At 40.9% G+C, this 27,898-nt stretch overlaps 2 protein-coding genes across 4 annotated transcripts; both read left to right on the top strand.

Annotated features, from left to right (window-relative positions):
* The first annotated feature begins 245 nt into the window (after nucleotides 1–245).
* Nucleotides 246–12,624, top strand: LOC117458793 (insulin receptor substrate 1-B). Its single transcript, XM_034099461.2, has 3 exons — nucleotides 246–885; nucleotides 5,617–8,703; nucleotides 12,116–12,624. Exons 1-3 carry the CDS (start codon nucleotides 537–539, stop codon nucleotides 12,121–12,123), a joined length of 3,444 nt encoding a protein of 1,147 aa, XP_033955352.1. The 5' UTR covers nucleotides 246–536; the 3' UTR covers nucleotides 12,124–12,624.
* An 8,332-nt stretch (nucleotides 12,625–20,956) lies between these two features.
* slc25a15b (solute carrier family 25 member 15b) lies at nucleotides 20,957–27,830 on the top strand. 3 transcript variants are annotated; one of them, XM_034098348.2, is made up of 7 exons: nucleotides 20,959–21,306; nucleotides 22,324–22,424; nucleotides 22,982–23,240; nucleotides 23,345–23,482; nucleotides 24,783–24,958; nucleotides 25,908–26,066; nucleotides 26,702–27,830. In XM_034098348.2, the coding sequence occupies exons 2-7, from the start codon at nucleotides 22,370–22,372 to the stop codon at nucleotides 26,821–26,823; spliced, it is 909 nt and encodes a 302-aa protein (XP_033954239.1). In that variant the 5' UTR covers nucleotides 20,959–21,306; nucleotides 22,324–22,369; the 3' UTR covers nucleotides 26,824–27,830. The 3 variants fall into 3 exon arrangements, with proteins under 3 accessions (XP_033954242.1, XP_033954239.1, XP_033954241.1); XM_034098350.2 differs by having other exon boundaries at nucleotides 20,959–21,311; XM_034098351.2 differs by lacking the exon at nucleotides 25,908–26,066 and having other exon boundaries at nucleotides 20,957–21,311.
* Nucleotides 27,831–27,898: the final 68 nt, after the last annotated feature.

The raw sequence follows: 27,898 nt of genomic DNA, 5'->3' as shown, positions 1-27,898 counted from the left end.
AGTAGGTTTCACCGCAGGGTCGCTGTACTCGCTGACTTAGTTACCTCCTGCATCATGAGGTAATATTGAGTTCCTGAAAATACATCATTGGAAAAGGACATGGGTAGAAGGCCTTATTCAATTCGGTCATGCTTTTATTTTTTAAACATCTCCACCGGAGGTTCTGCTGCATCGCCCCCAGCTCGACGGTGGGGGTGAGCTGACTGTGGGCAGCATCAGACAGGTGGAGGAGTCCCCACAGCTGAACTGCGGTGAGACTCTGGGCGGCACCGGGCTGCAGGACGAGCCGCGCGGACGCTGTGCTCCCGGTGCGCGGATCTCCTGCAGCAAATACTGGATCCTCAGTATGATCCCAGATCCAGAACATGCTTTGGCTGTTTTTCCCATCCTGAGCCTCCTCACACACGCTGGACACATCAATGTGGACGCGGGGAGGACGAGGGATGTAGTTGCAATGGATTAACGAGGGGTACACATGGGCACCGATTTTTTTCCACAGATTATTGGCTTCTAATATTTTCCACCCTGTCTTGGCCATGGAGAACCAAGCAGCCGAACCGCAGAACTATGAAGATGTACAGAAAAGCGGATATCTCCGCAAGCATAAATCAATGCACCGGCGGTTCTTCGTGCTGAGGGCGGCCTCGGAGCATGGTCCTGCTCGACTTGAGTATTATGAGAACGAGAAGAAATTCCGCAGTAAATCACCTGTGCCCAAGAAAGTCCTGAACCTGGACACCTGCTTCAACATCAACAAGCGAGCAGATTCGAAGAACAAGCACATGATAGTCCTTTACACCCGCAGTGAGAGCTTTTCCATCGCTGCAGACAGCGAGGAGGTCCAAGATGACTGGTACCAGGCAATGCTGGACCTCCAATTCAACTGTAAGATATGAGAAGTGTGATTTCTGCTGTCTGTTTCTGCATCAGGCCTATCCTGCCGTAGGCTGTTTGTTCTCCACACACTATTTTGTTCGGCCATTCCTGGTTGTTAATTGCATATCACTGGCTCGAATTGTTTTTTTATTATCATTATTTCTGCAGCTCTAGTTTCTAACCATTTCATTTAAATAGATCAGTTGTGTGCTATTCTGATGGTGCGTTTTAAACCAAGAGGCAGGTGGATCCCATCCACTGATCGGGGTAAACCAACACACTATGGGCGGCATGTGTTGTGTTTGCACTGCACAATTCCAATCAGCGTTGCTTTAATACATTCAGAACCTGCGGATCATTTTCTGTCAGTAATATGTAACATGATGCATGAAACAGCATCTGTATGTGATAATATTTACACGATCAGCGTTTCTGACTGAAATGCAGCCCGTTTTATTTTATACGACGGTGTATTTTTTTTGCATGGCGCAGTGGGCATATAGCAACCATCCAAAGGATGCATCATATAGTAGTAGCCTATCGTGGTGCACTCCGCTGGATCCCGTGTTTTTGTTTTTCTGCACAGCTCTGACTGCCTAACCTACATTTGTTACACGGAGCTGCTGGTAGGGAGGAGAAGGCATCGTCAGTGCGCTCTCACTGGAAAATGTGTTTCTGTTGGTTAACCCTCGTGTTTACGTTGTTATTATCCTTATGCTGGCGCTCAACATTACTACCTCCCTCCCTCCCTGTTATCCGTTGCATTTCAGTTAAATGAGGCTGATGGGCTTGCCCAGTTTTAATTTTCTCACGTTGTGGAAGTCTGAATAAATGCACGTTAGATGGAAGCCCCCCATTTTGTTGAGATTATGTCGAGCGTAAAATATTGTTCCTAACGTAATTCAATTGTAATGCATGTACATTATGTGCATAGCGACGCACATAAAATGATTGGAAAACATTTACATATCAGGTTATAGTAGTTCCATGGATAAACTTACAATTAAATATGTTTTTCTTGAGGGTGGGAGAAACCCACTTCAGTTGTCAGTTGTTTAGTGGATAGCCTATAGCTGGGCACAAAAAAAAATACATTTGTATAGCCTACTGTAATTTGGCATGCTATTCGCATTCATCTGAAATATAATGCATTATTTCACAAATGAACATGCATTATTTTTTGCAGAATGTTATACATCTCCTGAAAACAAAAATTATTATAGAGCAGTAGCTTATATACTGTGATGAAAAAACTGCAGCACTGTTGCTTGCGGATATAAAAGAGATAGGCTACTTATATTTAGCAATTTATTAATAGTAGATATTAGTTATTGGTGTCAATACACTGGTTTGTGATTATGTGATGTGTTTTGTGTTAAAGGGGACCTATCATGCAAAATGCACTTTTTTTTTGTCTAGGGGTGTAACGGTTCACAAACATTTCGGTTCGGTACGTACCTCGGTTTTTAGGTCACGGTTCGGTTCGGTACATTTTCAGTACAGCAGAAAAAATTATCACAAAACATAACATATTTTTTTTAAATTATTATTAAACTGTGAATAATGTATTCACTCAAATAAATACAAAATATAATAAAATAAACATTAAGGTGCAGCATTTCGATGAACTGAAATAATCTGTATTAGAACTGTACTGTACTAGTACTCACAAAACATAAACTATTAGTTTTGGGTTTTTCATTATTATTAAACTATGAATATTTACTCAAATAAATATAAAATATAATAAAATAAACATTAAGGTGCAGCTTTTCGATGAACTGAAATAATCTGTATTTGAACTGTACTGTACTAGTACCTAAGCAGCCAGTTTGACATTATGACTTGCTTGTCATTGTATTTTCATGTTTTTTTAAAGAAAAATGTACTTGTCCACATTGCTTGCCGAAAGGGCAGATCTGCTGGCACTAGCAATGTCTCCTGCTGTGGAGAACACCCTCTCGCTAGGGACAGTGGTAGTAGCAGATACAGCCAGGTAGCGCTTTGCTAACATGGCAACATAAGGATATTTGCCGTTTGTAATAGCTTTGGCTCGGTCTGAAGTTTTTGCGAGTGGTGGAGGCTTAAATGCTAGTGGGAGTTGGGTTTGCACTTCAGTCTTTTGCAGTGGCGAGCCGTGACTTTTATAGCTAGGCCCTCTGACCCCCCCTGAGCCATCATGAACGAATTTATACTAATCATAAATCTATCGATTAGATTTATGATTAGAAAATAATAAAAGTAGGGTAGACATGTGGATATTATCCGGCTGAACAAAACGTGAATTAATCTAACAGGTTCGTTTTCCACAGACCTTATTTCAAGCTATTTTCCAAAATCCTATGGAGAAATCCCATTGCTTTCTGTCGAGGGAATCCGAGCGAAGCTTACTTCCGGGTTTTAGGACGTGTCACTGCACCACTTGCATAGACCTCACAGCGGGCGGAACTTGTCATAAAGTCTGCGAAAATAAAGCCCGCCCATTTAGAGGGAAGATATGATTGGTCAATTGTACTGTCATTTGACATTACTCTCTCGTTGAGTTACTATAGCTGGCCCTCTGTGAATGTAGAGAGGGACCAACAAGCTCTCCCGTCTTCACAGTAACGGAGCGTCCACACTACAGCTTCAAAAAAAGCTTGGAGCTGGGCGTGTCTGTAGCTTGGGGATTTTATTCAAGCAACACGACCAACAACCAATCACATGAATCTCCCGCCCCCGACATACAAAGCAAAAAAACCCGGGGATTTTATGGGAGCAATATATATATAAACTCCCCAAACAGGCGAAAACCTACCAGTTTCACCCACTGTCTCTGCCACCTCCCTCCATGCCTGGTTCCTCCGGTTTGTATCCCGGTAGGTGAAGAGGGTCTGGTCATACAAAACCCGGTGATTTGCTACGGCGATAGTTAGTTTCTCCTCCAACTTTTTTTGAAATATAGAAATGAACGGCGGGATATCTCTCCCAGCTTAGACGCGGTTTGATTGGCTACGGCTTGAGCTGTCAGATTTTCCGAAACGGGATTTGATTGGCTGGCGCTGGATACTCCGGCGTCTCCGGCATCTGAATGCTCCGGCATCAGAAGTTGAACATTGTTCAACTTCTGACGCCGGAGACGGACCGCTCTGCTACCCACAATTCAGTTCGGCGAAAAAGCGAGGCAACGTGACGTCACCCCATTGAAAGTGAATGGGCTTGGGATTGGAGTTGTCGACGCTGTAGTGTGGACGGGCCGTAACTCGCAGAGACGGCATTTAACCCTTCACAATCTAACAGAAACTGAACAGGCAGATTCGAAGGATTTATTTATTTGGAAATGTTATTTTGAATACAATTAAATCAAGTTATTTTGGTAAAACTAAAAATGTAACAAAAATAAAAAAATGTAACAAAAAAAATGTTTTTTTTTAATATTTTCAAATATTATTATTTTTAATATCTTAGGCCCTCACAGAGAGCCTAGAGGGCCCTGACGGCTCGCCACTGGTCTTTTGGTTCCGGTGATATTCACATTCGGGTGATGCCTTCTCAAATGAGTGTGGAAGTTTGATGTATTGCCAGCCGTGTAACCAATTTTAGTTGAACAATGTCGACAAACAGCTTTGGTTCGGTCCACCTGTCTTTGTCCGTCATCCTTGTACGTAACTGCGAAACCAAAATGTTCCCAAACCGGAGACTTCAATGATGCTGGAGGATTTTCGAGCTCAACTTTATCTGCGTTCGCCATTTAGACAGTTCCTCAAATTACTGACTACATTTGAACGCATCCCTCTGACCAGCTCGTCCAATTAAATGACTTGGTCGCTCTGTTGCTCCCATTGTTGAACACAATGGGAGCAAATTACTCTGAATGCTGCGATGCAGCACCTGAGATTACTTCCAAGAAGTTGTTCACGTTCTCAATTTTTTACGTTTAACGTTATATTCGTTCGGTACACTTTGGTACACACGTGTACCGAACCGAAATTATTCAGTACGGGTACGTGTACCGTTACACCCCTACTTAATACATAAATATGTGTCCCGGTGCGTCGGGGAACTCACGCAGCGTCAGAAAATAAAACCCTCTCTCTTTTCCTCCGTACCCAAATCTTTTAAAAACGGGGGTACAACGAGCGGATACAGATTTGCTGCCGATATGACGTCAAATCGGCGGCGGACCCAAAGAAAGTTGCTATCAGAAACAATGCCTGATGTGTTTTGGACGTAATCTCGTCTTTGTTTACATTAGCAACACTCAACACTCAGAGCTAACCTGCTGTAGAGCATATGTGTTTTAAAAAGCAGGAAATATAAAAAGGAACTCACCTTGTGATAAACCTGCAAGAGAAAATGCAGTTGATTTCCATACTGTTTCAGAAATAATCCTTGATGTGGTTTAGAACAAGATGGCGTTTTATCACAGCAGAATTTAACTTTATCTCCGGTAGAATTCTGATCAGGCATTAGCTCCGCCTCCTCCTCCTCCTCCTCCTCCTCCTTTTTTTTTTTTTTTTTTTTTTTTAAAGCTAATGACCCAAAATCCGTGTTTCTCTAACAGGGCTACAAAAGAGAGGTGTGAGCAGTGGTATTTTTAGCAAAAAACTTCACAGACATGTTTTGTATAGGTATGGCCCTACAATATATGTTTCCAATATAGCATAATATGTCCACTTTAAATTATGATATGTATGATATGTTTAGTCATCAATTGCCATTATTGTTAATTTATTTATGTATGCTTTACTTTTTTCCTAGGTAAAACTCCTGAAGACTATGGCAGTAGTGGAGAGTGTAGCTCTCCGTCTCCTATTCCAACATTCAAGGAAGTCTGGCAGGTCAAGGTTTGGCCTAAAGGTCTTGGACACGCCAGGAACTTAGTGGGCATTTACCGACTGTGCCTAACTGACAAGACAGTCAACTTTGTCAAAATCAACTCCGATGTGGCATCTGTGGTGTTGCAGCTGATGAATGTCCGCAGATGTGGCCATTCAGAGAATTTCTTCTTCATTGAAGTTGGCCGCTCAGCGATTACTGGCCCTGGAGAGTTCTGGATGCAGGTGGATGACTCTGTGGTGGCTCAGCACATGCACGAGACCCTGCTGGAGGCCATGAAGGCCCTGAGTGAGGAGTTCCGTCAACGCAGCAAATCTCAGTCTGTGGGCACGTCGTGTGGAGGCGGTACGGCTTCAAACCCCATCAGTGTCCCGAGTCGTCGGCATCATCCAAATCTGCCACCAAGCCAGGTGGGCTTCTCCAGAAGAGCTCGCACAGAGACCCCTGGAACAGGAGGCAGCAGCACTAGCACTTCTCCTACATCTCGCCATGGATTCCCCAGGGCGCGGACTGCCAGCATCGGGGCCCGGTCGGAGGAGGGCGGAGCGAGTGCAAAAGGGACATGGGCCAGCTCCAGCCCGAGTCTAAATGGCTCGTGCTCAACTACGCCAACACTGAGGCCCAAACCCACCAGGGCTCCAACTCCTGCTAAGATTACCCTCAGCCTTGCACGCTACACGCCTAACCCCGCTCCCTCTCCTGTCCCCAGCCTGTCCTCCAGCTCTGGTCACGGCTCAGAGTGTGGCCTAGTGGGGGCGGCAGTGGGCGGCATGACGATCTGCTCCTACCCTCGTGTTTCTCAGAGAGTTTCTGTTTCAGGTTCACCAAGCGACTATGGCTCCTCAGATGAATATGGCTCCAGTCCCGGGGAACATTCTCTTCTTGTACCAAGTATGCCTGGACATCACGCACCTGAAGGCTCCTCCAGTTATATAGTGATGGGACAGCGAGAGGGCCTCCTTGGCTCCCATCATCACTCAAAAGGCAGACGGATACTACGGCGCTCATCCAGCAGAGAATGTGAGGCAGAGCGCAGACTACTGAGCAAAAGAGCTTCCCTGCCTCTGGCGGCCCATGAACAAATGAAACCCCATAGAAAAGATGAAGATGATGAAGACGATGATGACTATGCCATCATGTCGCAGAGTGCTAACCGAGGGAAATCTGAGCTCCATGGCTCTGGGGGTTTGGCAGTTGGGGGTGGGCAGCTAGCTGCAGTGGGAAAAAGTAGGAAGAGGATCGACAAAAGCAGGAAAGAAGTGGAAGGCGGAACGGGCGTGGATACTGGCTATATGTCAATGTTGCCTGGAATCACTTCTCCACCTGCTTCACTCACACTCTCGATGTCCAACGCCAGTGCTAAAACGGGAGCAGATGATGATTATATGGCCATGACCCCCAAAAACAGTGTGTCCTCCCCTCAGCACATCCGTCAGCCCAGCACAGAGGGATACATGGTCATGTCTCCCAATAGCAGCAGCTCCACAGACCTGCCCGGGCTCGGCATGTGGGACAGCAGCGCCAGCATGGAGAGCCGGGCTGCCAGCGACTATATGAACATCTCACCTGTCTGCAGCCGATCCGCCTGCAACACACCGCCTTCCCATCTCGAACAACACCAACTGCAACCAAAAATGTTCAATTCCTACTTCTCCCTGCCAAGAGCTTATCAGCATACTCTCTATTCTCGCTTCGAGGAGGACTTAAACAAAGGGGAAGGAAAAATTGACAGCAGTGGGAATGATGGCGCTGCAAGTGGAGGGGGAGTGGGATACAGCAAGAGAAACAAAACTACAGCGGGCTCTGCAGGAGGCTGTCAACTATCCATGTCTTCCTCTTCTTTCTCCTCCAGCTCAGCCAGCAGTGAGAGCCTTGAAGACAAGTCTTTATCGGCAGGCAGAGGGTTAAGTTTAGTAAGAACTGGAAAGGATGAGCGCCACCATCAAAAACGAGGATCTCGTAGTAAGAGCCCAAAGCAACAAAGGAGGGGTCGTCCCCTTAGTGTATCTTCAGACATTACTAAAGCAAACACCTTGCCCAGGGTGAAGGACAATCTGCTGCCATCGGCTTCTCAAAATGTTGGTGATTATGTCAGCATTGTGTACAAGGACAACAATAAGTATGGCGCAGGCCAACGCTCTGAACGTGGACAACCTGTGATCCATGGAACCATCCGTCGTATGAATCAACCTCTCCTCTGCCACGATAACCCCGCTGTCCTCCCTCGCAGCTTCTCTGCTCCATTGTCCACTTCTGCAGAATACGTCAGCATGGATTTAAGGAAGTCCCTGGCGCCCCTGACTCCTGTCCGATCCACGTTCAGCACCCCCCAGAGCCCACCAGCTGTTGCCCCCAAGACCCGGTATGAACACAGCACGTCCTCTCCGCTGGCAGCAGAGGGCAGTGCCGGGTACAGAACAAAAGTAAAGATGGCCATCATGCCAACAGACGCCCCTACTCCGAACAAAGGTTCAGATCCGAGCATTTCAGCAAGGCCTGCCATCCACTCCGGTCAACCTTTGTCGATGGATGAGGAGAGAGGCTTGGGTTTTTCCCCAGTCAAGTCTTTCAAGTCCCCTGATCGGAGCGGCAGATCGATCCGCGGTGATCAACAGGGACGGCAGAGCCACCGCTCAGAGACTTTTAACTCTCCTCCCTCACTACCACGCCACCCACCCTCCTCTACCTCCATCTTCCCGGAGGGAGGCCAGGCAGCGAGCCATCGGCACGGTTTGGATTGCTCACCGTGGGAGAACCGGCAGGCAGGTGGTTTATCAGACACTCCTCCACAACAAGCCTCCACCTCGTCTGCTGAACCAGGCCTTAACTATATTGACCTTGACCTGGCCATTACGGACAGCCCTCAAGCCGGAGTGGAGTGTTCCTCGGCCGCCTACAGCATCGGAGGAAGCAGCACTGCTGGCTCCAGCCTCAACACTTACGCCAGTATTGATTTCTACAAGTCAGAAGAACGGAGAGCACACTCCAGCAGTAGAAAGGATGGACAAGGTAAGAGCTACTTTGACCACAAACCCATCTTAACCCAAAGGGAACTAGTTATGTAATGGACAACTTAGATTTGCTTTCAGAAATTGTTGAGATATTCTACCGTTTCATGCATTCTTACGTAGACATGATCTTTTATAGTTTGAGATATCCTGTGTGAGGTAGCAGCGCCTCTAGTGGCCACTTTGTTTATCGCTCTTGTAGATGATCAGGTTATCGGTGTCAGTTCTGGCCCCAAAGATACATGGTCATATCAATTAATGCAGATAGTTGTTCAAAACAATGAGAAATTGTCCTGATTGTATAGTGTATATGCGTAGGAAAACATCCACTGCCTACAACCAAACATAATCGCATATTTTTATATTTCTCCAACTATTTTATAATTGATTGATTATTTTGGGGTGTCATTTGTCAAGCAAAAAAAGCAAAGCGAATCTCTGGTTTACGCTTTTTTAAATCGGATTTGCAGCTGTGCTTTGTCAGATTTGTTTTCATAAACAAGTTGATGACTCACAATTTCCAGTCAAAATTATGCTTTTATCATTCGAGGTGAATGTCATTGCAGAGGAAATTATACGTTGAGTAATCCATTAGTCGAGTGACAGAAAATCTGAATCTACATTCTATATTTCAATGAGAAATAATTGTTTTGTTTCTTAGATATTAAATATCTCTTGGTTACTGACTGTCGGCCCCGAAAAAATAAAATGTCTTATCATCTCAACTTTAAAACAGCGGACATTTCCCCTAGTTTCTGTCATGTTATAGATGCAACAATTTACAGTTGCATTAGTAAAATACTCATTTGATCAATACAAATGTTTTTTAAAGCCTTAATGGGGATGATTAACATTTCCCGACAAGTGAAAGAAAAACAAAACTACCTAATTCCTTGTAATGTTTGTCTGGCTGCATGTAAGCTTTTTTTGAGAGGTGCATAATCCACAGACCAAAGTGAAGTGTGGGTCTTAGTCACTGCTACTTCTTCCTCTCCTGATGGTACCTCTGCTTGGAGCTGCAGAACACCGTGTCTCCGGGCTGTCTGTAGACTCTCTTATTATCACAAGTGGGTGTTTGAGAGCAAAGCCAATTGATTTGTCTGCTGGTAATGAGCCATTTCACATAAATGGAGGTAGAGGGGAGTTTGTGTTTGTGCGTGGGCGTGATATCGGCTGTCAGGAATGCACATGGTTTCCCTCACAAGAAACGGATGACAAATATGGTTATTGTAAAATACATTTTTGATGAATTCGGGGAGTTTATTTAAGATTTGTTTTACCGTAACCTGGCCTCAAGAGACCATATATATTTTCAACATTACAAATATTAATATAATTTATTTGAAAAAATACATACTTTAATTCATAATAATTATTATTTGTTCAAATATAAATGATTTGGACAAAATAAGTAATTCATATAAATAATAATAATAATAAATTTAAATATAAATTATTAAGAGACCGTACGTGAAATATTGCAAATATAAATTATTCGGACAAAATAATAATAATAATAATAATGAAATATATATATATATATATATATATATATATACTGTATATAATATTAACAATAATAATAATACACTTTATGTATAAAGCACCTTTCAGTGTGCAGACATGAACTAACCTTAACAACAAAGGAAGTGAAACAGTTAAATGATGAACAACTCTTATTGATTTTTAGCAGCTTCTGCAGCTATAGGATTGATGTATCTAATGCTATTGAATCTCTGTGTGTGTAGAGAGTGTTGGACATGTATAATCATAATCATTCCCTCATTATTTAAATTGAGGAAAGTGTTTAAGATGCGTAGCAAAGAAAAGAAAGCTCTAGTGTTAATATTCTGTAAACTACTCTTTCATGTAATTTTCACACTGCATTAAATGATTGAATGTGCCTCCCCAGAGCACTTTCATTAACTGCTGCCATCTTCTTATAATTAAACTCAATATATGTGCTGTATGTGGAGGTTGTGCGGCATATTACATTACATTGCATTTAGCTGACGCTTTTATCCAAAGCGACTTACAATAAGTGCGTTCGACCAACAAAATATCACATCTCAAATGAACAGGATCCTCAAATGTCCAATCAACACTCATATAATCCTGCTAATATCCCATTACTCATTTAAATTATGTTTTAATTAGACACTCAGAAAACATTTGTTTATTAAAACTAAATTATATTAAGATGTTTATTTGTGCCCTGTGTTTTAATTGCTACATTGGCACATCTGCATTACGACAAAGTGGTCATATGAACGTTTGCTGTGAAGGAAAGAGTCTGAACCAATCACGTTGCTCCAATCTTCCTGGTGTTTTTAAATGCTTAATTTTCTTTATAAGATGCACTTAGAGCAATATGAGGAGTTATTAGTGAACACTGCAGTATCAAATCAAGTTTTATTTATAAAGCACATTTAAAAACGATTTTTGGTCGAGCCAAAGTACATGTAATACATACGAGTACATGTAATAAAAGCACCCTGCAATAACATGAGAAAAAAAATAGAAAAGACAAGAATTTACAACAGAAATATATAAAGACAAAACACAGAGACATGTCAGGGGTCATGCTCAGCTCTGACTAGAAGGCCAGAGAGAAGAAGTGAGTCTTCAGTGAAGATTTAAAAACCCTAGCACTGATGGGCTTCATGAAATCCAAGTCAATGTGAACCAATGTTAGTTTAATAAACTGTTTGTGCCCTACAGACCAAAGAAGTAAAAGTGACGAGTAAAATAAAGACATTTTTGAAGATGAGAGATGGAAACATGACACGGTACTATAGAGACACTAAATACAAATATGAACCTTGGGGCGGTGGTGGCGAAGTCGATAGGGACTTGGCTTGGCAATTGGAAGGTCACCAGTTCAAGTCCCGGCAAGACCAAGTGCTACCGAGGTGTCCCTGAGCAAGGCACCGTTCCCTACACTGCTCCCCGGGCGCTGCTCAAAATGGCTGCCCACTGCTCCTAACACTAGGATGGGTCAAATGCAGAGAAACAATTTCCCCACGGGGATTAATAAAGTATATCAAAAAACTGGAAATTAGCATAATATGTCTTCTTTGAATTCTGTTTACCGTGGATTAATATTTAAACTATGATAATGGGTATTACATTTAAAAACACAAATTGTTGTCACATATACCTGCAGCGATAAATGAATGAACTGATGAGAAGATGGGCAGAAACAGAAACCCTAATCATGGTTAAAGTAATTATTCATGCGAACAAGATCAAATTAAACTGAATATGTTTAGTGTTTCAAGCCATTTGAAGACTTCAGCTTGGTCTTGGATTAAGATGGACATGTGTAGGCAATGGCATGTAGTCGATAAATTAAAGAGGAGATTAATCAATAATATTTTAATACCTCCTTGCTTTTGATTCTTCTCTTTCAGACTATTGATCTCCAACACTCGCTCAGTGATGGGACGGTCGGCGCCGTGTTGCCAAAACAGAACCGTACTCTGGAGTCTGCAACTCATCTCACCCCGTCTGCTGTTTTCTGTTAACCAAATGTGTACCACACACACACACACACACACACACACACACACACACACACACACACACACACACACACACACACACGCACACACACCGCCACACACAGACACACACACACTGACACACACACAAACACACGCACCGACCGACACACACACACACACACACACACACACACACCGCCACACACAGACACACACAGACACACACACACTGACACACACACAAACACACGCACCGACCGACACACACACACACACACACAGACACACAGACACATACACACCGACACACACACAAACACACGCACCGACCGACACATACACACCGACACACACACACACCGACACCGACACACACACACACACACACACCGACCGACACACATACACACACCAACCGACACACACACACACACACACACACACACACACACACACACACACACACACACACACACACACACACACACACACACACACACCAACACACAGACACACACACCGACCGACCGACACACACACACACACACACACACACACACACACACACACACACACACACACACACACACACACACACACAATAGCAGGGTAATGGAAAGGTTTTGTTTTGGCCTTGTTTTGAACTAAAATGACATTTGATCATCATTTAACTTAACATAAAAAAGGATGACAATTTAATATGTGGGACTTCTCAGGTGGCCATTATGGCAAAAACAACAACAACAACAACAACAACAAACCATCTGTACATCTTATCTTAATCGTAATCGGTGCATGAGCTCTATTGAATTTTCTTAAGGCTCACAATGGCAGCTGAATACAGTAAATCATGTATTGGGTCCCACATTTGTAATCCTCAAGGTTTATGTTTTTGTATATTATCCTTTTGTCCGTATATTATAATAATAAGTTCAATGATCACCAGGTGTCATTTTGACTTGAATGAAATGCAGCTTGGCAGAGGTATCATACACTCATACACGCTGTAAACATATTTGATTTAGTACAGTATATACAGTTGCCCAAAAATGCCTCTACACTTCCTGACCTCATTTTGTGCTACTAGCAGACCTCAACAGTATTCTGCAGTAAAGAGTACAGTCACAGGAAATTGGCAATGATATTAAGTTTTTCAATTGTATTTAAGGCCTGACATTTATGCTTTCTTTAAAAAAAAAAGCACACTTCCTCAATATTTTATTGGAAGTATTGTGATGTAACTACTGTGGTATTTAGAAAAAAGTCCACAGGGCGAGACTACATCTGGGATTAGAAAAAGTTTAAATATGCTCCACTGCTCTGTAAAAAGAAAAAACTTCTCTAACAATGTTCAAACAGTCCCTATATACAGCATAAGTCAAACTACTACATAGGGTAGCACTTCCCGATCAAATAAGGATTTAAATGAATGCATTTTGAACCATGTGTGTAGCACAAAAAAGGTCAAATTGTAAAAACTTATTTGGGCAACTGAGCTTTATTAAAACTGTATATTATACTATAGTGTATACTACGGTATACAAGTAGAACGACAGAAACTATAGTGCATACTGTAGTCTGTTTCCTCATTTGCAAACTGAACTCTAATATAAAGTGACACATTACAATGGTATATAAAATATACAGTATACATATAATGATTAATACTATATAGCCTAGATATCTATATACTCTTTTATAAAGTGCCTCATTTTTGATTGTAGCTGTTTTTACACAGGTAATCTTAAAATGGGTTAGAAGAAGAAAAAACGAAGTGTTTCTCTCCTGAGTTGTGAATATGTTGAAGACAGAACTGACACTCATGTTGCTATCAGTCAGCCATAATCAAATTGCCTTACTGTGTTTATCAGAAACATAAAAGAAATCTTGTCTTTTATTTTGTTGCAGTGCCTAACACTTCAGCCACAATGTAAGCACTCTTTTCTTTGGTTTCGTCAAGCTGATGTTTGGCCCAAAAAAAAAAACGTCACTGTAATTTCACACCCTGGGATGCGTCCACTTCCGGCCCAACTTTGTATTATTATTATTTTCTCCACTTCCAACCAGCCACCGGTGTAAAAGCTGACGGCCTTTTGCAGATGGGATCCTCCATCTGAAGCTGGTTCTTAGTGCGCGTTGTGCTTGCAGAGAAAAAATTGTACAGATTTTAATGTCAAATCATATTTTTTAATGACGTTCCCTGTTTGTACACCGAGAAGAAATGACAGTTGCCAGTGTCTTGTATATAAAATAAGTTGCCCACCGTTAAAAAAAGGTCAGTATTTGACAGTAAATCTAACATTTCCTCTTATTTTAAACCCCAAAACAATCATGAAAAGATATTCTTCGAGTGCTAACCAGTATTAATAGGGTAGCTCTTTATTATTTGGATGTGGATTATCTGAATGTGGATTCAGTTCCCAGAAGGTGTGACCACTCTTTTTTCTCTCAACACATCGAATGAGACATCCCTGCTCTCTGCTGTTCATTACTTGTTCATGTACTCCATTGATTCTGCTGCTGTCAAACAAATTGCCAAAAAAAAAGTCTGACAACAATTCAAGAAATTTTAACTTTAACGATAAGTAGATGATGTAAAGACACCTCACTTTTTCACTTGGACAGCCACTGTGCCAAAAAAGTGTTTTTTCTTATGGTAGCGTTACTTTTGAAAGGTTGCGTACTGTATCCAGAGCCACTGGCGGAGAGTTTGTGACGTTACTGATACTTAAATGAAATGAAGATGTGTTGGTCTGCAGCAAAACAGTCAGTCCAGGGCTCTGGATGTTTGTATACAGGGTAGAAACTACGAAGGCTTTCTTGATGCATTTTTGACGCTGGTAGCTTTTCCCACACTTAGATTTTTTATTTCACAAACCAAATAAGTTGACAAATGCTTAACATGCCGATACACATGAAAAGTAATGTGAGTGTTTTAATCCTGGAGGTATCATTGTTTGTCTGTCATTACTGTGGTCATTAATGAAATCAATGCATTCAGAGACATTTGAACCAGCTTCTGAAAAAGTCTTCCATACATTTCTTTAGTATTCAAATTGCAGATGTGCGCAACACCTGGCACACATTTCCTCCGCGAAAGACTGGTGCCAAAGTTTTATAGAGATCTCTGAGCTTCTGTGACGCAAAGCTAATTCGATTTTTTTTACCAATTTGTCACGCACGTATAAATCACTGTTTTGAACCCTACCAGGTAGATTGAGCACAGCCCACTACTGCCAAACAGTTTGTGCTCAACACGGGAAACTATATTGCCAAACAACTCAACTACATGGACTGGTTTTATAACTTGTGTTTCTCTTTTGTTACAGTGATCTTTCATAATCTCTTTGTTATTCCCTCAGTGTAACTCTTCTAATTGGGGATTAGCGAGATTCTCTGACTGTACCTCATAATCTCAATTTCGGGCAGACGTAACAGTTGGTAGTAAAGCCCCTCGAGAGTCTGAGACGGATATTACTGACGTCCAACAGGAAGGAAAGGCATGAATAAAAGCTGTGGAGTCGCGTAAATATCATTTGATGTATGTTGTGCTCAAAAGCAGTGTTTCCATTCTCATGACATACGGCTTGAAATTCCTCTCATGTATGAGTCATTCAAATTCTGCGAGTGTTTTGAATGAAATGCAGAAAGCTTTTTGTGTTGAAAAGAGCTCTAACTGTGGGAAATGATACTGTATGTACAATCAGGATATCGAGTATAATTACAATGGGAAAAGAGCATTGTATGTATTTTAAAGCTGTTGATACTACTTTGATAAGGATGTAAAATGCAAAAAGACTGAACGTAAACGATGTAAAGTATACTGTGTATAGAGGAGTTTGCTCCAGGGGAGGGATGGGCATGGGGTTTATTCTGTTCAAGGCGAAATTGTTTAAAACAGAATATTGATGATTCTTGTCTGTGATGTAGACAACGTCAATGTTTTTTGATAAAGGAAAAAGTGAGATGAAAATGGAAAATTGTGAGTTTTTGTATAATGTCTGTTGATCTGAAACGCCTACAGTACATGGACGAGGTGCGGCAACTTTTAGTTGAGTGAGTCTAGGGCAGGGGTGTCTAAACCTTTTTCCCTGAGGGCCGCATGCAGAAATATATACGAAGGGATGGCCCCCTACTAGAGGTGAGGTATATTGCCTCAATAAGTAAAGTCAGGGGCGTCCAAAATACGGCCTGTTGTCCATTTTGAAATGGCCCTAATTATTCAGTTTAATGTAATACGGCCAAACATTAAGCTTATGTTGTGCTTCTTATGTACAGATGTAGCGCTTCATTTCAGACGCCTACCCGTGCGGGTCCTTGATCGGCACGGGGTGGGCCCCTGCTGAAAAGGAAACCCCCCCCCGCAGGACTTGAAACGCCCGCTTGATAAATACATTTAATTATAATGAAACCAGCTGCAATGGATCATGGATCCACCAGGGGGAGCCGTGAAAAGCTGCCACACTGGAACTCATGTGAATGTATGTCAAAAATATGACACAGTGTTCATGTGTTAATATTAAGCATAGTTTTTCTAATAAATTCAGTCAATGTTAGTCGATAAAAAAAGCCCTACAGCTTATTTACATGCTTGAAAGACACCCCTGAGTTAAGTTATAAGTTAAAATCAATCAAATGTAGGAAAATGATGCTTGATACTTGAATAATGCTTTATTACATCACAGCTCTCCATAGGGTTTTATTTATTCAAACAGTGTTGGCTGCTCATCCCATACAACAGAAGCCTCAGATTGCTTTTCATAAGGGGGAAATAGGAAGGGTAGATGTCAAGCTCACTCTGCTAAATAAGTTATTGGGCCGTATTTCAGACACCCCTGGTCTAGACTGTCGTAAGCCATAAGCCTGTGGACAGAGGGGGGCACATGTATTTAATCCCTGGCTACTTACTATGATATTTAATTGAATAACAACAATATGACTTTAAGGATTTGTTGGTGTTTGAATAGCATATTTCTCCCTTGAATCTGCAATCTACAGGTGGAGAGAAGTCCTTGCGATTAGAATCAGAATATACTTTTAGTCGGACACCTCACGTGCTTCTTGATATGTTTATTAGAAGCAGCAGATAGTTTGATTTTGGCGTCTAGGCTCGGGCTCATCGCTCCACAGATTTACATAGAACATTGAGTGATTAGATAACTATCCCCCCCGAGCCGACAGGTGTATACCTACAGTTGCAAGAAAAAGTATGTGAACCCTTTGGAATGACCTGGATTTCTGCATAAGTTGGTCATAAAATGTGTTCTGATCTTCATCTAAATCACAACAATAGACAAACACAGTCTGCTTAAACTAATACCACACAAACAATGATATGTTTTCATGTTTTCATTGAACACACCATGTAAACATTCACAGTGCAGGATGTGAACCCCTAGGCTAAAGACTTCTTCAAGAGCTAATTGGAGTGAGGAGTCAGCCAACCTGGAGTCCAACCAATGAGACGAGATTGGAGGTGTTGGTTCAAGCTGCCCTGCTCTATAAAAAATACACACCAGTTTTGAATTTGCTATTCTTAAGAAGCATTGCCAGATGTGAGCCATGCCTCGCACAGAAGAGCTCTCAGAAGACCTACCATTAAGAACTGTTGACTTGCATAAAGCTGGAAAGGGTTCCAAAAGTATCTCTGAAAGCCTTGATGGTCATCAGTCCACAGTAAGACAAATTGTCTATACATGGAGAAAGGTCAGCACTGTTGCTACTCTCCCTAGGAGTGGCCGTCCTGTAAAGATGACTGCAAGAGCACAGCGAAGAATGCTCAATGATGTGAAGAAGAGTCCTAGAGTGTCAGCTGGAGACTGATATAAATCTCTGGCACATGCTAACATCTCTGTTGACGAATCTACGATACGTAAAACACTGATCAAGAATGGAGTTCATGGGAGGACACCACGGAGGAAGCCACTGCTGTCCAGAGAAAACATTGCTGCACGTTTGAAGTTTGCAAAAGAGCACCTGGATGTTCCACAGCACTACTGGCAACATATTCTGTGGACAGATGAAACCAAAGTTGAGTTGTTTGGAAGGAACACACAACGCTATGTGTGGAGAATCCAAAGGGTTCGCATACTTTTTCTTGCAACTGTATATGGGAGGCGTGTGGCACAGTGGGTTAGTGCGTTGGTGTTCGGATCAGGGGAGCACACTGCAGTCAGCATGTCGTTGTGTCCCTGGGCAAGACACTTCACCCCAAATTGCTCCTGTGGGGATTGCCCACAGTATGAAAGTCGCTTTGGATAACAGCGTCCAACAAGTAACTAGTAACATGTAATGTATACAATACAATATGTATCAAGTGTAAATGTATCCTTGGTGCTCAAGTTGACTGCCTGAACTAGCTGCAGGCTTCACCCCATTTATTAATTCCAGCTGTAATTAAGTGTTGTGACAGTTTCACAACATTAGAGTAAATAGTTGTATAAACATGTTAAGTTGAAGTAAAAATGTGCATAGACAAAGTATATGGCACGGGAATGAGGCTCTTTAATTAAATAAATTATACATAACACTTTTAGTATACAGTTAAAAGTTGAATTTAAAAAAGATATCATATATTCAACCACTGTCTCGACCGGTGCCTTTGCAACGTTATAAAAAAATCGAATTAATTATTAGTTGTTCAAACTATTTCAAACTAAAAAAAGGTTGGATAAAAAAAATACCATTCTTGTGGGAAGAGTTTCAAAAAGACTAGATTAGATTTTTTTTATCTAAATTTGGGATTTTTTTTAATGTCCCAGCTGCATGTAAACAAGGCATTGCACTTTACTCTAAAAATGAGAAAATAATAACAAAACAGAAAAGATATTGACAGTAAAATATGAATCTCTCTATTGTAATCTCTATCAAATGTACAATATATATGACGTTGTGTACAAACACGACTTTTCTACTTTCAATGCTGAGTCATACTGAGTGAACAACACATGTTGGTTGGTTCCATTAAAAATCCATTAAGACTACCAAAGTGTTTAAAGTCGACACTGTGGGAGAGTTAAACAGCCGCAGTATGAGGGAAAGGGTTTCCATTGATTAGCAGTATTGACCTTTGTTAGCCACATCCATCACCTTATACAAACAAGCTCTTGTTTTACTGCATTCGACAGATCTCACTCGGAAGTTTTAAAACTGAGAATACATTTCTTATTTTATTGAGTACATTTTTAAAATCTTTTTAACCCAAAAAGTGAATCTGCAATACACGCTCATCCACACATATAATGTGGGCTACCAAAGACTACATTATTTAAGATTGTTGTAGCGCAAAAGCAGAGGTTGGAAGTAACTTTACTCAAGTACTGTACTGAATTACACTTTTGAGATACTTGTACTTAATTTGAGTATTTCCATTTTCTGCCACTTTTGTTCTTCTACTCCACTACCATTCAGAGGTAAATGTTGTACTATTACTCCACATGTATTTCATACCTTTAATTACTTTACAGATGTGGATGAATGATGTGAAATATAATCAGGTGTTAAATCAGACTTTAGTTCCACCTGGAGTAAAGTCACAAGCTACCCTGCAGTAAACAAAGTCATTAAGCTGCACCTATACCAGCTTTGATAACATTTTAATGATCAATCATCAAAACATATCATATATATTATTCTGGAATGGACCAATCTGCAAAATGAATACTTTTACTTAAAGTATATTTTGATGCCAATACTTTTCTACTTTTACTTGAGTAACATTTTTGATTGCAGGGATTTACTTGTAACATAGTATTCCTACATTCTGGTACTTCTACTTTTACTCAAGTACAAGATCTCAGTACTTCTCCCAAAAAACCACCAGAGGGTAGTATATCACTTTCTGAAGACAGTTTTAGTTTGAAAAACTAATTGTGAACCGGAAGCTTTACCTTTCTCAAGTCATAGATCCAATATTGACATCTCACTCAGTGTCTATATCTGTACATTATTTGTATTTAAAGATTATTTAGGTTATTTTAGGCCTACATGACAGAGGTGGTAAAAGTACTGGTTTCTTGTACTTGAGAAGAAGAAGTACTCAGATCTGGTACTTAAGTAAAAGTAGAAGTACCAGAGTGTAGGAATACTCTGCTACAAGTAAAAGTCCTGCATTCAAAATGTTACTCAAGTAAAAGTTCAAAAGTATACGTAAATATACTTAAAGTACCAAAAGTAAAAGTAGTGATTGTGCAGATTGGTTCATTTCAGAATAATATATATGATATGTTTTATAATGATTGATCATTAAAGTGTTCTCAAAGCTGGTAAAGGTGCAGCTAGTTTGAAGGACTTTGTAGACTGCAGGGTAGCTTGTGGATTTACTCCAGGTGGAACTAAAGTCTGATTTAAGAGTTGATTATATTTCACACCATTAATCCAAATCTGTAAAGTAAGGTATTAAATAAATGTAGTTGAGTAAAAGTACACCATTTATCTCTGAATTGTAGTGGAGTAGAAGTACAAAGTAGCATACAATGGAAATACTCAAGTAAAGTAAAAGTCACTCAAATTGTTACTTAAGTACAGTACTTGAGTAAATGTACTTAGTTACCCACTCTAGGTTTAAATAACATTAGTAGAAATTGACTTTCAGAGCAGAATAACTAGATTTCTATTATATTATATTTTATTTTATTTACTTGCACTATTTTATCAGTTTTATTGTGTTGCACTGTGGAAGGAGCCTGTGACCTAAGATGTCCATTGTCATAACCACACTGTATGACCACATGACAATAAAAGCCTTGAATCCTTGAAAACTGAGCTTCTGGTATCTGCGATCTCTTGCGGAGTGGGACCTCTTTATCCCCGGTAACAACCTCTAGCTTCTCCTCCTCTCCAGCACCGTGACCGATGGCCGGTCCACTCACCGTTCACACCGAATGACCACCCCGGTGCAGATGTTACACACGAGATAACAGCGAGACAAACTGCGGGTGTTTGGATGCGTTGGCTCGGGTTAGCATGTGGTCTGCCGGTGAGGATGTTAGCTCGGGTCAGCAGCCCCTCCCCGGTTGACACCGTGTGATGAGGGCAGACTCTCACGGTAACCGGACCAGAAACACGTTCATGCTCCAGTTTGACTTTATTTCCCTTCTGTAAGGTTTGTATTCTCACATTATTTCCACCTTTAGAGAGTAACCATCTGTTGAACAGCACCGAGTTACTTTCACCCGGTAAATTATCAAGAATGTTATCACATGTTATCAGCACGTGCTACATTTGTAATATAAACGGTGTTTACTCTTTGTCTCTAAAGTATAAATGTGTCTTATAGTTGTGTTGCTATCTGACATTATATTTCATTTCTTTATCGTTACAAAATAGCCTTTTGTCTCCCACTGGTGGTAACCTTGTGTTAGGCATTGTTATGTTAAGTGGGGCCAACATGTTACATCAGCAACAGCACCACAAGTCCCACAAGAAGAATCATGCCATTTTAGTTTAGTAGAGGTGGGAAGTAACTAAATACATTTACTGATCTACTGTACTTAAGTACAATCTTGAGGTACTTGTACTTTACCTGAGTATTTCCATGTTATGCTACTTTGTACTTCTACTCCACTACATTAATTGAATACCTTTAGTTACTTTAGATATCTGGATTAATGATGTGAAATATAATCCGTTTTTAAATCAGACTTTAGTTCCACCTGGAGTAAATCCACAAGCTACCCTGCAGAATACAAAGTCATTCAAACTAGCTGCACCTTTACCAGCTTTGAGAACACTTTAATGATCAATCATTATAAAACATATCATATATTATTCTGAAATGGACCAATCTGCACAGTGACTACTTTTACTTTTGGTATATTATACTTTCTGTTTTTACTTGAGTAACATTTTGAATGCAGGACTTTAAGTACTTCTCCACCTCTGATTGTCACACAGGCAGGTTTGATTGTAGTGAACTTTATAACCTTGCTGTTGTTGCGGTGTTGTCTGCCTGATAACTGTGTGGAAACATGCCCATATTCTCTGTGTAATGGAAGTGTTTTAAGAAAACAAATGACTGGTTATGTTCCTTTTTATGTTTACAGTAATTGCAGTGCTTTAATATGACGTAGCAGGGATTGGAGCCTCAAGAACATGCATTTGGTTTTTTTAACCAGGTAGCTGAGAGAAAGAGAAACCTCTCCTGAAAACCACTCGGACGCCATGGCCCCTCACCCGGCGGTCCAGGCCGCCATTGACCTCTCTGCAGGAGCCATAGGTACAGTAACTGCTAAACTCTTCTCTAAAACAGAGCAAGCAAACGATATTGAATCTCTTTAAAGTAAACCAGGCTGCCTTTCCACTGCTTATCCAAACAAGCCTCGTCTGACGCAGCAGGAGCTTCTGATGACTCCGGTGTTTTTCCGCCTCATTTCTCCACATTGACTCTTTGACCCATTCAGTTGATTGCAACACATGTTGTCAATCCCTGTCTCTCTTGAAGACAGGGACATAGAAAAACAAACAAAAATAGTAGTTAAAAAGACAAGACCAAGTGAAAAGAACAAATAAGAAAACAGAAACAAATTATAAAATAAAGGAAAGAATAAGAAAGAAAAAAAAGGGGGGGAAGAAAATAAATAATAGTTAAAAAACCAACTGAGTACAACTGGCCTAAAACAGAACCACATCACTAAAATACAGAAGTTTAAACTAGCTTTGTGTTTTCTTACATACATACGATTAGTTAAAACAGACACTTGGTCACTGTGCTAGTGTGACATTCATATTCCGTTTCTTCATGTTCTTTCTCTTTTCCCACTGTCTTCCTCTCAGGGGGGGCTGCATGTGTGTTCAGTGGGCAGCCTCTCGACACGGCAAAGGTCAAGATGCAGACCTTTCCTAATCTTTACCGGGGTTTCATCCACTGCATCACGTCCACCTACAAACAGGTGGGTCTGCGGGGTCTCTACCAAGGCACCTCCCCCGCTCTGATGGCCAACATCGCAGAGAACTCCGTGCTCTTCATGAGCTACGGATTCTGCCAGCAGGTCTTCCGCCTCTCAGCTGGTCTGCCCAACGACACTGTGCTCAGGTTAACTATGCTGTCCTTTTTGTCATTGCATTGAATCTAATATTTCCCTGAAGGTACATTTGAGATCTCTAACTGTCTTCTGTTTATCCCTTGCTCTCTTCTAGTGATGTGCAGAAAGCTTGTGCTGGCTCAATAGCATCCATTTTCTCCTCGCTTGTCCTCTGCCCCACTGAGCTGGTCAAGTGTCAGCTGCAAGCCATGTATGAAATGGAGTTATCAGGCAAGATTGCAAAGAGCCATAAGTAAGATTTTAAAGAGGCCTTATTATGCTTTTTGGGAGTTTACCTTTCCTGTAGTATGGTCTTTGTGCATGCCAATGGTCTGCAAAGGGTAAAGTCCCTTCAAGAGGGACTTTCTCTCCCACACACTGTATTGAAGTCAATGGAGAGAAAGACTATCTTTTGATCCCGTTTGAATTGTGCCACGAATTACACGTATGATGTTTGTCAATCCTAAAAAATTATTTCCATGTCAAAAAAGTCACAGTTTGTCGTAAAACTGTTGAAATATAAGACTATGAGAAATACGCAACTAGAAAGACTACAAATCCCAGAATCCCGGTCCCGAATGCTGGCTCTTACGGAACCAACTAACTCCCCTTGTGTGTATGCACAGCTCTCAACACGCCCAGACTTGGAGTGATTTTCACCTCTTTTAATACTTTTCCCCTCATTCTGAAAGAAAGAAGTGAAATGTTTCAACGTGACGGCCGTCTTGGTGTGTGGTGCGAGACCGGAGATGTAGTTCATTGAGCGGTTTCACACAAAAAATGTGTTACTTCACAGTTTTACCACACATTTTTCTTTTTTTGACTTGCAGAACTATCTTTTAAATTGACAAACATCATATGTGTAATTCGTGGCACAATTCAAACGGGATCGAAAGATCATCTTTCTCTCTCCATTGACTTCAATACATACTTTTTACGAAATAAGGTCCCATGGAGGTCCCCCGGAAAGGGAGGGACTTCGCCTCTCTATACGTGATAGGCTAAGGGGCGGGACATCTCTAAGCTGTTGACCAATCACAACAGAGCCGGCTAGCTAACCAATCAGAGCAGACTGGGCTCTGGTTTCAGACAGAGGGTGAAAAGAAGGGCTGCAGCACAGGCAGTATGAGAAAATAAAGAGCTTTCTGAACATTAAAACATGGAGACATGTCACAGTAGAGGAACTAAATAAAGATATGAACCTGAAAATGAGCATAGTGTGTCCCCTTTAAAGGTTAATAATCATAAAAGAATATTTTTTTACAAAACGTTTTGATATATTGTGTTATGATAAAGATAATTGGTTTCAGACTTAGCGATATGAAACTTTTACCACATTTAATTATGAATTCATTATTGTTTTTGGATCATTGACCAAGTTATGAAAACTGAATATTGAAAATGTAATTTAGAGAAGGTAAAAACAGAACCGCTCAAAAACTGTTCATCCCAATATTTTGTTTATAAAGTCACGTATGAAAATGTTTTAATCTGCTTATATTTTTGTAGTCAGTGTGTGTTTGTGCATTGACGCTCGTCTGCTCTGCCTGCAGCACAGTGTGGTCGGTGGTGAGATCCATCATGAGGGCTGAGGGGCCGCGGGGCTTCTTCCAGGGTCTGACCCCCACCATCGCCAGAGAGGTGCCCGGGTACTTCTGCTTCTTCGGGGCCTACGAGCTCTGCCGCACGACCTTTTCAGACTACATGAAGTGTGAAAAAGACGACATAGGTACTGGCACAAACCTTGATTATTATTTGATTTAGTCTTAATTTACATTATTTAATTTCATATTCTGTTCTTGTACATATCCCATATTCTATTGACATGCAGACTTTTTGCACTACTTTTTATTTTGTGTTTTATTATATATGTTGGATTGTTGGAAGAGCTCAGGTCAGAAGAATTTCATTGCCATTTCTACCCTGTAGCTGCTTTGTGCGTATGGCAAGTAAACCTATGAATCTTTGAAAAAATGTAATCATCCAGTTATCATAAGTGCTGTCAATCAATATAAACATTTATCGCCTTGATGACAATAGTGATACTTGTATTTGGGGGGAGATAAAACATATACACAGGTGGTGTTGTAATGAAGACATGCACGACTAACTGGTTGGATATTTCTGACGTTTTCTTGGCAATTTCATAACATGATTTCTGAATTATTGGCATGTCGCTGTCACGGAGAGTCGCAGTGATTCCCCTTTTGTATATTGTGCGCAACACCGGACATATTCTCTCTGCCGCTTCTCTTCAGCATGAGTAATGAGTGCCGCCGTGTCTTTACACCGAGGTAGTGATGGTTCTTCCTGATGTCCAGGTGGTCTCCAGTCAGTGCATTACATGTTGCTTGTGCCAATGTATCCGCTTTCTTTGCCATTTGATTGCCATATAACTCATGTTAAACATCGGTGCTGACATAACAGGAGGATGATTAATCACATAAGTTAATGTTTACAGCACTAGTTATGATCCTTTTCGGTTAATCACTGACATAAAAATGCAATGGAAGCAAACTTTCCATTTCAGGCTTTTCAAGGGGGCTCGCACTTTATCACCTGGGTTACTAATGTTACCGTTGTTGGACTTTAAACGATATGAATCATGTTTCCTTTTCTTTATCGTATAAATATTTGCTTTCCACTCCCTCAAACCTAATGTATTGTATGTGTCGAAGGTGTGATGCCCATCATGTTCAGCGGGGGTCTGGGGGGGGCCTGTCTGTGGCTCGTTGTTTATCCCATGGACTGCGTCAAATCTCGGATCCAGGTCATGTCGATGATGGGCAAACAGGCGGGGTTTTTAAAGACCTTCATGACCATCGCTCGTACTGAAGGTGGGAGGCGTCGCAGTTCTGATCATCAGTTTGTGATGTTTTTGGAGTCATTCATTTAGAACAGGGGTGTCCAAACTAAGGCCCGGGGGCCAAATGCGGCCCGCGGGACATTTTGAATCGGCCCTCAGCAAATTCAAAAAGTATAATTTGAATACGGCCCACAAATGAAACTTGAGCTTTTCTTGTATTGTACTTATTAAATATATCTGTAAACATATATTACACAGTAGTGTTAATACGCCCAATTTACAATACTTTCAGTCAATTACATTTGAAAATATGTTCTAACAAATCTAAGTGGATAATAAAAAAGCCCATTCACTTATTTACATAACAACCTTGACCCTTCCTCTTTCCTCTTATGATAATCAGTCTGGGGCTCCTGTTGTAAGGAATAAGCTGCTAACATATTAAATTAAACCCTCTGGAGAGCTGGGATGTAGGCTGTTTATTTTTCTTAAAGCAGATTCAAGTATCATTATCCTATTTTTGATTGATTTTGATAACTTATAACTTAACTTAAGAGGCAGTATACCTCACCTCTAGTGAGCGGCCCGGCCCTTCGAATATTTTTCTGTAAAAAGTTTGGACACCCCTGACTTAGAAAATAATCTTTGCTGTCTGTTTTTGTTTAGGAGTGAGGGCACTGTACTCCGGCCTCACCCCCACCATGGTGCGCACCTTCCCTGCTAACGGAGCGTTGTTCCTGGGATACGAGGTCAGCCGGAAGCTCATGATGAAGCAGTTTGACAGCTAAAACACGCACAGCTCGAATGAAGGAACTGGAAGTGAAGTATTACAGACATAAAACCTCACCAAAGCTCCAGTTGAAGCATTCAAGGTCAATACTTTAGGGATCTGGTTTTCCCTCTAAACTGTCACGATTCAGCTCTTTTTTAACTTACCCTTCTAACATAGTGTTTAGATCATTGTATTAATTTATTTTTTTGTGTTTTATATATATATAGTTGATTTTGAACTCAAATGGCTACTGCCAGCATACAGCTTGCATACTAAAATTAGAAAATGTATGTGCAGCATAGAAGCAACCGTAACTAGCCTCTTTGAGGATGTTAACACTCCAGTGTATTATTATGTCTACCTCAAAAGAAGTCATATACGCACTGAAACGTTTTTCTCTGACATTTAAAATGATTATTTACTTTCTGTGTATGCAGGTACACTGAGAAACACTCCGTTAGGTTGAGAGGTTATCTTTTAATGAACAGAAACGTAATGCATGAAGTTAGAAATGTGAGGTAGAATATACTAATCAATTGAAGTTGAAATGGGTTTTGATGACTTGTTTTTTTTTACATTTTGAAATCATAGAGTAAAGAAAATAGCTATTCTTGTTATAATTATGTTAAAAATAATTTGATGGGTTCCCCAGCCTCAACTAAAACAAACACTGCCAGCAGGAGTTTCGTCATACTGACTGTTTTTGTATTTTCAATCTCTTTAAACCCAGTTTTTGCCTTTTTTGATGACTACGCTTTGCCTTTTCTGTTGTGTAACCTCTATCTGTGGCCATTCTGTAAAAGTCAGTGAAGAAATATCCCTTCTTTTAATCAAATGGGCCTTTTGCACAATGCGTTTGGCGTGCAGGGTTTTTCCTGTGCTTAGTTGGCATTTCAGAAATCTCAGTCCTATTCCCTTCAATGCTAATGGCCACATTTTAAAATGACACTGACATGTTTGTACATCCTGGTATTCATTGCAGAAAACGACCTACATTAAAGGTGTCATGGTAGAATAATTAAATGGTGTGTGTTATTTCATTAGCTGTTCATTATTGTAACAAAATACTTAAATAAAGCGAAAGTATTATC

This window comes from Pseudochaenichthys georgianus, chromosome 14 (genome assembly GCF_902827115.2).
Source record: "Pseudochaenichthys georgianus chromosome 14, fPseGeo1.2, whole genome shotgun sequence".
NCBI classification, from domain to species: Eukaryota; Metazoa; Chordata; class Actinopteri; order Perciformes; family Channichthyidae; genus Pseudochaenichthys; species Pseudochaenichthys georgianus.
Note: the sequence above shows the minus strand (reverse complement) of the source record. Positions and strands in the feature narration are given on the sequence as shown.

What these genes read in the sequence shown, in the direction of transcription:
- LOC117458793 (XM_034099461.2), top strand. Translation starts at nt 537, where the DNA reads ATGGAGAACCAAGCAGCCGAACCGCAGAACTATGAAGATGTACAGAAA. An exon ending in GCTGGACCTCCAATTCAACT is followed by an intron (nt 886 to 5,616) that starts GTAAGATATGAG and finishes CTTTTTTCCTAG; the next exon opens with GTAAAACTCCTGAAGACTAT.
- slc25a15b (XM_034098348.2), top strand. Translation starts at nt 22,370, where the DNA reads ATGGCCCCTCACCCGGCGGTCCAGGCCGCCATTGACCTCTCTGCAGGA. An exon ending in AAGATTGCAAAGAGCCATAA is followed by an intron (nt 23,483 to 24,782) that starts GTAAGATTTTAA and finishes CTCTGCCTGCAG; the next exon opens with CACAGTGTGGTCGGTGGTGA. An exon ending in GTGTGAAAAAGACGACATAG is followed by an intron (nt 24,959 to 25,907) that starts GTACTGGCACAA and finishes TATGTGTCGAAG; the next exon opens with GTGTGATGCCCATCATGTTC.